Raw genomic sequence first — 12,382 nt, forward strand, 5'->3', positions numbered from 1 at the left:
CTAAATTAAGCTTTTGTTTGTTTCTTTAGATTTGTAGATTTTGCAATACATTATGTCTTAACTTAATTTCCCCCCTCCTGCCCATACTGTACCTATTATTTTATTAATATATATTAATTAGTATACACTGAATTATTATGATTCTATTTTAGTACAATGGAAAAATGTTAGTTGTACAATAATAACACTGTGGTTCATTTTTGTTGCTTTTAATAAAGAGATAATTAAAACAAACAAAAAAAACCTAGCAGGACTTAACTTTACCTTTTTTTTCCCTCTAGGTTGAGAGCTATTTGGCTCATATCAGGAGTCTCACTGAGAAGAGTGAAATGCTCACTACAGATTTTGAAAAGGAAAATATAAACCTCAGAATTGAACTTGAGAAGCTATCATTTCAACGGGGTATTTTGAATATGTTCGATCACATTTTTATGCCATTTTCAAACATTTAACGATTATTGTTCATCTACTTATACAGATGTAGCCACGCTCATCTTTTCCTGATTGCTAGTGCTCATTCCCGTTTGTCACGCCTAATTCGCACCTGCTACTTGGAATCGCCACACTGCAGTACCGCCACTCACACGTGCATTTTTGTGAGCTGCGGGAGCAAATAGATGCACGTGCACTGTGATGGGATTGTGCCAATCACCACGGGAGTCGCACGTGGTGATTGGTGCGGGAAAGATGAGCGCAGCTGCATCTGAGCATCAGCTGGACCCAAATGATTGTTTAATGTATGGCCAGCTGGTGTTTTGAATGATACAGATTCAAACAATGATGACACCCTCATATGAAACATGAATGCGTCTGCCAAGTAGCGGAAGAAGGGGCTAGTTGTTACAAAATTACAGATCTTCAAATGTCTCAAATCTTTCTTCACAACCAAACAAAACAAATTTACACACAAAACCTTAATTCTTTCTTCTTTGTTGCAACCAATAATTAACAATAATAAACATGTTTTTTTGGAACAAAACTTTTCGTAACAATCTGCCCCCTATGGGGGTGAGTTGTTATGGGGCAAGTTGTTAATAAAATAATCAATACAAAATCTTAATTCAAAAAGTGTTCATTAGAAAACTGTCCGTTTTATAAAAAAAATTACATTTGGTATATAGAGGGTTATATTTAGACCTGATTACATGGCTGCAAATTCGCAGTTCGTGCGATTACTGAATAACGGCATGCGTATGGATTGTAGTTCGCATGCACAAAGTCATCCTGCAATGAAATCTGCTGTTTTTATTTAATCACTGGCTATTCCTAAATTGATTGACAGAAAGCTGGCATTTGTGGGTGTCGACCCGGCCATCTTCTGGGAATGTCAGCAAAACAGGCAGACATGTCCAAACGTTTTAGGCGAGGGTGTGTGACCTCCGCTCCTACCAATTTCTCTTCGCTTCATACCGAATTTTGTTACAGTGGCTTAAATTTAATTTGAAAACTAAACTGAAAAGAAAAAGGGTAGCACCATACCTCCCAACTGTAACCATTTTCATGGGACAGTCTCATTTTTTTATGACTTTGGGTAGGAGTTTCACAGTGGGGGGCAGTTGGGAGACCCTGTGTTACTCAATTGCACATAGTGTCTATTCACAGCAGACAGAGGGATTGTTTGCATACCTGCAGCTCACAGATTGTTTGGCATCCTCCTATAGGGGGTTATTTTGGTTCACTCTTTGGGCAGTATTCAATTACTTTTTTCGCCGTCCAAAGTGAATGTGTTTTTTCCCTCGCCTTGTATTCGCCTTGTTTTCACGGCGATTCGCCCTGCATTTAGATTCGCCGTCACGAGTCTTAGCACCCTATTCAACGTGACTGAGAATCGCCGCCAATCTCAGTCAATCCCGCTTATGAGGTGACTGGAGGAGGGTGGGTGCATGATTTCCCGCTCTTCCTCGCTGTTATAAGCGATTTTCCCGCTGCGCAGATTTGCCGTTGGTGATCTGCAGTGGTGGCTAGAGGAGATTGCAGCAGCTAATGGTGGACCCAGGAGAGAGGATAGATCAGAGTGATTTCAGCAGGTTTTTTTTTTAGGTGAGAGATCTGTTGAGGTAGTTTGTACTGATATTGCTCCTGCTATAGGTGGTTTGGTTATTGCTGTAGGGGGGCTATGTGGAGTCTGGGCTGAGTTTGTTTAAAGTGGTCAAGTGCAGAATTTTGTCAGTGTTATTTCCTATGGTATAGTGAAATGGTGTTGTGGTTCCTGGCATAGTGCAGTTTCCCCAGAAAGGGTGCAGCATTTTTTTTGGGGTGTTAGTGGGTGACCCCCTCTCCTGGGGGGGCCTTTAGCCTTTGCTATTTGCTTTTGGGGGTTTGATTGTGTTTCTGCAGGTTTTTCATGTTTTTTTTTTTTTTGCAGGGCTGTGGATATTGGGCTGGCATGCTGCATGCTTTCTTGGGTGGCTGGGGGGTGCCCACCATGCTTCGGGCGTAGCCCAGGCTCCCCAACTTTTTTTTAAATTTTAATATTATGTTTATTCTATCTTCCACAGGAGTGTCAAAAAAGACGACAACCCGTGGACCCCCTTCCCGTGTTTTATTCCTATACAGGTGTGTCAAGCCTAGAAGAGATGGAGTCCATGGAGGAAGAAATGGAGACCATGCGGACGTTACCAAGGAATCCAAACCGGCCGGTGCAGGAGGAATCGGAGAGCCAAGGTGGTAGAAGACAAGTGCAACCCACTCAAAAGAATACAAGAAAGAGACCACAGGTAACTTAACTAATATTGAATACGTGTACCATGATAACATGCAAACAGGTGCACCATGATGATAAGTAAACAGGTACACACTTGAAATAATTTGGTGGTACCGAGGAGGAACAGCCAAGTGGGTCTGGGATACAAGAGAGGTGGACGTAAAAAGAAGGTTCCAAGGGAGGATCTGGAAGAGGGAGAAGAAGAGAACACTCCCTTCACTACTTCGGAGAACAATGTGTTGGTGCAATTTTCCTACAAATTCTACGACAAATTGATGGGATCCCGTAAACAAGAGACCAGCTACAAAGAGTGGAAAATATTATGGGATTACATACAGTAGCTGGGAAAGTTCAAATAACTACACTTCTTAATTCCTAAAACTGTATCATAACTTGGATAGTTTTTTGCTTTGTTTATAATAAGTTCATTTTGGAATTTTTTTCCTATTTCAATCTAGGTTACAGCAGTGAGTGGCAACCCAAAGGATGGCGCCAAATGCCACAAGCGCTTCAACGACTGTCTACGGCAAACAAAACAAAAATGAGAAAATCAAGACAACATGCTTTGGAGATTGGAGGCAGCTCCCCTTTAAACATAAATTGGCTTCCATGGGAACAAGTCATCCAGGCCCACATGAATCCCATCATGGTGGAAGGAGTCCCAGGATCGGTGGTGTCCCACGTACGTCGAGCAGATGTTTTGAATACAAAACTGAGAAGCAGGCGACGAGAGGCAACACCGGCAGGAAGCACATCTTTACAAAGGCCACAGGAGGGTAAATTACTATACTGTTCAGCTTTGGTTTTTAGACCTTTTTCTTTTCGACTTGTACTTAGTTTTTTTTATCTTTTCAATAGCTGATCCTGCAGAAGAATCGACAGATGCTCGGGAAGAAGAATCTACAAATGTCACCCTAGAAAGGCAGACGGAGGAAGAATCTGCAACCCCGGAGGAGACCATCACGCTGAATCTTTACCCCATAATCCTCAAATGTGACTAAAGACACCTTTCTTGGATTCGAAAACAGCAGTTGCCAAACAACGCAGCCCGCAGAAGAAGCAACATGTGAAGAAACGTCCCTTCCACTGCGAAGTTACCAGCATTCCAACCTGGGTAGCGAGGAAACATCAGAAGAAGAGGAGGTGGATCCTACAGGCACTCCTCCATTGGACTGTAAGCTTTTGCCTTAAATTTTTTTGGTAAAAGATGATGTTTTTTTATAATAAGGATATTGGTAAGTGAATTTAACAATCACATTTTATGTGTTTTAGCCGGAATGCAGCTTATTGAAGATGTCCAGGAAGGACAGGCTCCGTCGCGTGTGCAGAGAGTTCGTCAATTGGCAACTGAGATCAAAGACAGTCAGAACCTGTACAGCATCATGATGGAAAAGAGGATGCCGGCCATGGAAAAACATCTGGAAACTCTGGCAAAAACGATGACCGACATCGAGCGACGCCGGCAGGAGGACTGGTCCGAAATAGAAAGACGCCGTCATGAGGACTGGTTGGAATCTGAACGCAGACGTCAGGAGGATACCCGGAGCTTGCAGAATACCTTACAAGTGTTGATGACCAGGGCCGGTGCTAGGTTGTCCGGCGCCCTCCTGCAAACTCTATATATGCGCCCTCCATCTCATATTCAATTACACCATATAGTATCAAAATCTTATTCACATTACATCGCAGATTGTGTTCCTAATACACAATGCCCACAATAGTGCCCCTTTAACATAATGCCCACTGTGGTGCCACTTAAAAAAACACAGTAGTATTGCCCCCTATACATAACTACCATAGTAGTTTTAATTATAAACAAAATGCCCACAAAAGTAATGTGGGCACAGTACAGAAGTGCCCATTACACAAAGTCTACAGTAGAAAAGCACCTTATGCACATAATGCCCACAGTAGTAGTGGACAGGAGAAGGGACAGGATAGATGCTGGGCAGTGAGAGGAAGGCAGATACTGGGCAGAGAGGGGGTGGGACAGATAATGGACAGGGATAGGGGGTAGATATTGGGAATGGAGAGGAAGGCAGATACTGGGCAGGGAGAGGAAGGCAGATACTGGGCAGGGAGAGGAAGGCAGATATTGGGCAGGGAGAGGGGGTAGATACTGGGCAGGGAGAGGGGGATAGATGATGGGCAGGAGGGGAGACAGGACAGGTGTTTGGCAGGGAGAGGAAATCAGATACTGGGAAGAGAGTGGGTGAGACAGATAATGGGCAGGGAGAGGGGGTAGATACTGTGGGCAGGGAGAGGGGGATAGATACTGTGGGCAGGGAGAGGGGGATAGATGATTGGTAGGAGGGGAGACAGGACAGGTGCTTGGCAGGGAGAGGAAAGCAGATACTGGGCAGAGAGGGGTGAGACAGATAATGGGCAGGGAGAGGGGGTAGATACTGTGGGCAGGGAGAGCTGGACAGATGATGGGCAGGGAGAGGGTGGGACAGATACTGGGCAGGGATAGGGGGCAGATACTGGGCAGGGAGAGCTGGACAGATACTGGGCAGGGAGAAGGGGACAGATGGTGAGCAGGAAGGGGGACAGGACTGATGCTGGGCAGTGAGAGGGGGGCAGCTGATGGGCAGGGAGAGGGGCACATATAATTAGAAGAGAGAAAGAAAATGGGAGAAGCTGCAGGGAGAGGCAGGAGCTACAGAGACAGACAAAGCAGAGGGTATACATACTCACAGAGGGAGCCATGCTGCAAGATCCTCAGTGTTTGCTTCAGGAATCAAAGAAGCATGTTGCTCCTCCAATCAGGGGCTCCTTTAATCAGCATGTGCCGAGCTCCTCCAATCATAGCTCGGCACATGCTGTTCTGACCCCTGATGCTGAGATGAGGGGGAGGATCTCGGCACCGCAGTGAGGGAAGTGCAGGAAGTCGGACTTCCCCTGCTGCTGCTACTTTACTTCTACCTTCAGACTCAGACAGTCACACTCACAGCATCTGATGTAAGTGTCCTCTCCTCTCCTCTCTCCCCTGTGCTGCCAGCGCTGCTGCTGTCTGTCATACACTGACAGCGGCAGCCAGCAGCACCACACATGCCTGTACTGCACACTCATAGTGGCAGAGTCGCAGGTTAGGGAGAGCGCCTACATAGTCTGGCGCCTCTGCTTTGCAGGCTCTGCTGAGCGGGCAGCGCCGGCCCTGTTGATGACAGGCATCTACAAGTTGGTGGAGAATGCAGCATGTCAACAGGAGACCCTAAGGAACATCTCGGCCTGTCAGACCCAAATATCTGCCAGCTCGATTCTCATTGCCAATTGCCTGAGGAGCAGATACGAGAAAGACGAGAAATACTCGGGACTGCACAGAAGAGCCTCCCTTCACAGCGGATTAGACAATCACCACCGCATCGACACCAGTAGCCTGTGCATCAATCGACATCCTGGCCCGGATCTTCACAGGCTTGCCAAGGCTACACTGGAATGTACTCACATCCACCTACTCCACCGTCCGCCCAAAGGATAAGAACACCACCAACATGCTCATCTCCTGCAAGAGCCTCAACCCCCCGAATGCCGGCAGAGGAGGATGAGGATACTGCACTGTGAACACGGATGTATATTTCCTTTTATTTTAAATTTTGTTTTTGTTATGTCTATTTTTTTTCTTTGTTTTATATTTATTTAACCACTGCATTTCAATTCACAGCTTTGCTCACAAAGGAGTTGGGCGTAACAGTTTTGCAATGCATGCGCGTGCATGCATTGTAAATTGTTGGGAAATGATGAAAGCTCCTTAACATTGGTGGATGTTACAGAGGGCCAAAAAAAGAGCAATCTGATCCCACTTTTTTTCTTTTTTTTTTTAATTGTGTAAACTTTTCAAAACAATTTGGTATTAATGCTAGTTTATTCACCTTTTCTTTGTTTATTTATTTCCTCGTAGCGCTGGTGCAATGGAGATTGCTTATTGGCAAATCTTGAAGGGCCGCTTCAGGAAGTGGCCAAATAGAGAGACTGCATGATTGCATATTGGTGAGTAACATACTCGTCCACACCCAACATCTGCACACCTGAAAGCCACCCAAACATGCACTTGTGTTATCGCACAGACCAGACGCACGTTAACTGTGTCTGGCCTGTGAGATACCCCAACTGCTGTTGCTGGCAGTGTTCCCTTTATTCCTATTGTATTTATCCTTTATTACAGATTAAACTGCAATCTGAAAGAAGAATAGCAAATACCAAAAGATAAATAACAAATACCAAAAGAATTATTCAAGTTAAACATTTTATTAGAATTTTAACAATTTGTAAAAAATTTCAATAAAATTTTGATAAGAAACTTAATGTTTTCTTTTTTATTTAATCAATTTCTTAATACGTTGTAAGTCCTGGCCAAGTGTAAGTCTCAGTTGTTGATATTTTCATTTGAAAGAGTCTGAAAGAAAAGAAAAGTTACAGTGTAAGTTATATTTTTAAGTATTTGGTGTATGGTTAACTGCTCACAAGCTGTGGCTTACTGCATCGGTGCATTTTTGCAGTCCCAGCTTCCAGGAACAGTAATTCGCCGACATTCCCAATTTCAGCCTTTCTTTTTTTTTTTTACAAACAGGTAACGCCAAATAAGGCAAAATTGTCAGTGGAAAACTTGTAGGAATCAACGCTGTCCACTGACAGTGTTGTTTAAGCCTGAAGGAGGAATGCAAGGTTTGCACGGTGCAGTGGTTAAACAACCACGCTAGAACACTTGATTGTGGCCCATAGCCACCTCAAATGGAGCCATACTCACCGGTGAAATGGTCCAAACCCATGGTAAAAGTCAAATGCACACGTGAGTCTTCTGACACATCACAGCAGGGGCTGATCACATCAGTCCGGCTAGAGTAGATCTCCCCCAAGGTATTGCGCAGGTAGCGGCTGCAGTAAAAACACACAGGTATCAGTGACATTACACAGGGCCCAATTCCTCCCACCCTTCACCCGAGCGGAGCGATGCTTACCAGGTAACTGCTCCAAGTGCAATGATAGGAGACAGACATCAAACAGCAGGGGTACCAAGTCACCAGGCAAGATCCTGCAGATAACACATCACAGACAGGTAGTCCTCAGGAAGAGGCTGCAAGAGAAAACACAGGTATCAGTGATATTTGACAGGGCCCAATTCCTCCCACCCCTCACCCAAAGTTGCATAAAACCACCGAATCAAAACAAAATCAACAGTGACCAACAGATCCTTAAACGACCCAAAAGAAGGAGAACAGCAGATCCAAAACGTAACCCATTAACCGCAACATGCACAATAACAGGACCTGCCCACTGAACTCTGAAAAACATAAAATAATGAAAACATTGTTTAAAAACAAAAAACATACAAAGAAAAGTAGGAAACATTGGAAAAAAATTACTCACAGCGGGAAAAATACATCCGGATGAGTCGAGCTCTCGCATCATCTCGTTCATTCATACCGGTGTGCAAATCTGTAGAAAGATCCCCGTGCTGGAAAACCGCGGCATCTACAGTCACCGGCAAACGGTTTGCGATACAAATGTTGTGTAGTACACAACAGGCATTCATTATACCGCAAACCTTCGCCATTGTGTATAAAAGAGCTCCACCGGTCTTGTCTAAACATCGGAACCGGCTTTTAAGGACACCGAAGGTACGTTCAATTATTGCCCTGGCATACAGGGCAGACACAAGTAAATTAGTCATTTTCATTTGGTGGTCGCAGACCACCTGCACGTTCATCGGGTGAAAGTGTTTTCGGTTGCGAAAACATTCCTCAGATTCACGTGGTGGTCTGAACGCCACATGGGTGCAGTCGATCGCACCCAGGACATTGGGGAACTTCCATTTTGAATAAAAGCCAAATCTGATCTCATTCCATCCGCTGTCTCGACCAGGTCTGGCTCCATGAGATTGTACATTATGTGGATTTCCTCAGAAGAAAGGCGATAATTAGATATCACCCAGTTCACGCCTAGTACGAAACTGGCGTGGACGTGGGACTGAGACCCGCACTGACTCACCTAATGGAGCTATCGCCGGAACACTTGTGCCATCATCCATATCTGCATCCTCCTCCACGCAGGCATTCAGCATGAACGCGACAATAGTGTTCCTAAACAGCTCCATTATTGTAGGCAGTGTAAAGTAATTGCAGAGAAATAAAAAAAACGCAGATTACCCTGAAAAAGCGATTCCAGAACAGCAGACTGCAAAAGCTGTGTTATCTCCTCAAAGGCCAAACGAAGGAGTGGGGAGGAGAGGTGATTCATGGGTAATTGAGGTGAATCATGGGTAGAATAATGCATTCTGGGAGAATAAAAAAATAACTTAAAATATTAAATATATATTTATAAGCAGTTTGTACAACAAATATATCATAAAGGGGCATCTAAAATAAAATAAAAAACACTTGCGGAGTTAATTAAATCACTGAAAAACGTTTAGATCATTATTTCAGAATCCACTTCACCATGAAAAGAAGACGAGTGATACACGGTGAAGCACGGCGATAATAAGCTAGAAAATTATTCGCCTTCTTCTCATTGAATACACTCAAGGCGAATCGCGGCGACACACAGCGATTCTTAATGCAAAACCCCATTGCAAGGCAGTGATTTGCGGCGAGTGACAGACAGCGACGTGCCCGTCATTCACTGTTCGCCGATGGCGAAAATTACACGTTGAATAGGGTGATTCGCTTTTTAACACAAAAAAATCACCTTTCAACACGAAAAAAGCACAAATTCGCCGTAAAACATGGCGAAATAGCCTCATTGAATACTGCCCTTTGTGACAAAATCCTTTTTAGATGGACAAAACCATGTGCACTGCAGGTGGTGCAAATGTAACTTGTGCAGAGAGAATTAGATTTGGGTGGGGTTTTACTTCAAAGTGAGATCTATATTGCAGTGTAAAAATAAAGCAGTCAGTATTTTCCCTGCACAGAAAAAAAATAACTCACCCAAATCTAATTATTTCTGCACATTTTATATTAGCCCCCCTGCAGTGCACATGGTTTTGTCCATCTAAGAAGGATTTTGTCAGAATAATTGAACCAAAATAACCCCCATAGTGATAGCAAATGGGGGTGTGGCTTGCATTTCAGCATGGCTGTGAAGCCACACCCCTTTGCCAAGGCCACACTCCTTTTTTGAAGACCCACAAGCCAAATGCAGGAGTCCCAATGCCATAATTCTAAAATTTGTTAGCTATTGTTACAAGTAACAGATGTCAGATAAGTAAGATGGCCATAGCTCAATTATCCATGCTTCAATTTACCATTATAACAATAATAAAAAAATACACTTCTAGTCTGCCATTTTTACAGTGTGAATTATAAACCCTTACCTTTTAACAGTCTAACCACGATAAGACTTCAAATATAGGTTAAAAATATTTTTCAGATTTTTGGAATATATTTTTTTAACATACTTACCTAGTCCCCTGGTGGTGCCCGGATGGTCCCTAGATGTCCATGGTATTCCACGGTGGCCTTCAAGATCCTCAGCAGTGGTCCCAGGGGTGCATTGAGTGAGTTTGCAGGTGCGCTGGTGATGTCACCAGCACACTCGCGCAATGCACCCCTGGGACCTGAGATGCCGCCAAAGAGGACGTGGTAAGTATCCAAAGAGGATTTTCATACTTACCAGTGGACGTGGTAAGTATGAAAAAAAGGGGCGGGGACGATGACCCGAAATATTCTGAAAAAACACGTTTTTTGGAAAAATAAGGTTTTTGGAGATACGGATACGGGATACTCAACCTGTATAATAATAAATAAAATAATGATTTTCAAAAAAAAAAGATTGATTCCAGTTTTTTATTTGATTTTGGCTATCAAATCCTGCCGCATTGCATCTTTTCCTTTTTGTCTGCATGTTTTCACTTTTGTCCACATGTTTTTGCTTTGATTGTGTAGCAGAAAATGCACATGGTTTTGCCCATTTTGAGAACAAATTTGTACTGCGATCAGATCCGAATAAGGGCCTATTCAAATTATTTATAGCAAATATTATAGGCAAAACCTGTGCTTGGTCTGCCAATTATAAAATATGTGGACAAACCAAAGCAAATCCTTTTCCTCAACAAATAACTGACTGCAAGGATGGCATAACAACACAATTTACTTAATTTTTTTTTAAAACACTACATTTCTCAATAAGATACTTTGGGACTAGGGGTGGTATGAAAAAGGGTTCTGATATTCTAGGGCAGGCCTGGCCAACCTGCGGCTCTCCAGATGTTATCAAACTACAAATCCCATCATGCCTTGCCACAGTTTTGCTATAAGGGAGTGTTAAAACTGTGGCAAGGCATGCTGGGATTTGTAGTTTCACAACATCTGGAGAGCCACAGGTTGGCCTGTCCTGTTCTAGGGCGCCGCAATTCAAAAACATTTAGGAAGTTTTCTATTTCAATTAAAGGATTTTATTGTGGCCTGTACCAATATTTATGATACTGATAGTAGGGACTTCTGAAGAGATTATGCTTTGATTTATACCATTTTAGAATCCCAGCGGAAGGAAGTTGAAGAGATGCTGGACCAGGAAGGTTTAAATGAGATTGCAAGCAGCAGTCCCAGTGAGCAGATTGCCTATCTGCTGGTAGAAAGAGCTACACTTTTGGAAAAGCTGGAGGCTGTAGAACAAAAGACATGCTTTCACTCAGAGAGTGATCTAATAAGACAGGTATGTCATAGAAACTTAGACTTTGATGGCCGTTTTAAGAACCATTTGCCCCATCTATGACTCTTTCTTTACTATATTGTTACCTCAAACCCTATTTGATCCTTATTCCTTTTTCTCTATAATCCATATGGGATACTGGGGTTCGTCAGAACGTATGGGAGAAGAGAGGTATCCGCAGGAGACAGGCCCATATAAGCACTTTGACTGGGTGTACTGGCTCCTCCCCCCTACTTCCTCCCCACAAGGAGCTTCTCTGTGAAATTTAAACAGCATTCCTACATTGTGGGAAACCAGGGGAAGAGTTCAAATGCTGACCTCTCTAGCTACAGAATTGTCCCTGCTGCAGGACCACTGTCCTGAGAGGGTGCTTGCCACCGCGGTTGCTTAGATGTCAGTGTAGCTCACCCCCAGCATGCCGCACACCCCTGGTTCAGTCCGAAGTCATCAGTGGTGAGTATAACCCGGGGTTCCCTCAGAGGTATGTGATGCAGCAAGATGGCGGTGGCGGTCGCGTTGTCCTTGAACAGGCTGGAATTAGATGCTGCTACTGTACCCCAGGGCAGTTTTACCGCTTACAGGGCTTTTCTATGCCATATTCCAGTATAAATATATGTTGTACCCCCCAGCGCTATGTAGTGGGCGGGGCTTACTTACCTGACCTCTGAGGGCGCCAAACCACAGCTTCCTGCTCTTCCCTGGGCTCTATAATCACCATTAATCACCTCTTGGGACACTCCTTAGTGGTGAGGAATGGATGGGAGTTCTGCAGAAGTGACAGCACAGTTTTATTTAGCACTTCTAACCTCTGTGAAGGGTTAATAACTGTGTATATATATGTGTGTGTGTGTGTGTGTGTGTGTATGTGTGTGTATGTATATATATATATATATATATATATATATATATATATATATATATATATATATATTAGTGGTGGGCAACGATTAAAAATTTTAATCGCGATTAATCTCAGTAAATTTTTGCGATTAACTGCGATTAATCGCATTTATATGCTAAAAATCA

At 43.5% G+C, this 12,382-nt stretch overlaps 1 protein-coding gene across 5 annotated transcripts in view; it reads left to right on the top strand.

Moving 5' to 3' along the window:
- Nucleotides 1–12,382, top strand: part of CCDC30 (coiled-coil domain containing 30) — a 502,866-nt gene that overhangs the window by 44,812 nt on the left and 445,672 nt on the right. For all 5 annotated transcript variants that reach the window (XM_083162765.1, XM_083162761.1, XM_083162762.1 and 2 more), the window contains exons 3-4: nucleotides 282–402; nucleotides 11,181–11,359. In XM_083162765.1, coding sequence (XP_083018891.1) covers nucleotides 282–402; nucleotides 11,181–11,359 — 300 coding nt within the window. The remainder of the gene's footprint in view (nucleotides 1–281; nucleotides 403–11,180; nucleotides 11,360–12,382) is intronic.

This window comes from Crinia signifera, chromosome 19 (assembly GCF_055691185.1).
Source record: "Crinia signifera chromosome 19, ASM5569118v1, whole genome shotgun sequence".
In the NCBI taxonomy this organism is placed as follows: Eukaryota; Metazoa; Chordata; class Amphibia; order Anura; family Myobatrachidae; genus Crinia; species Crinia signifera.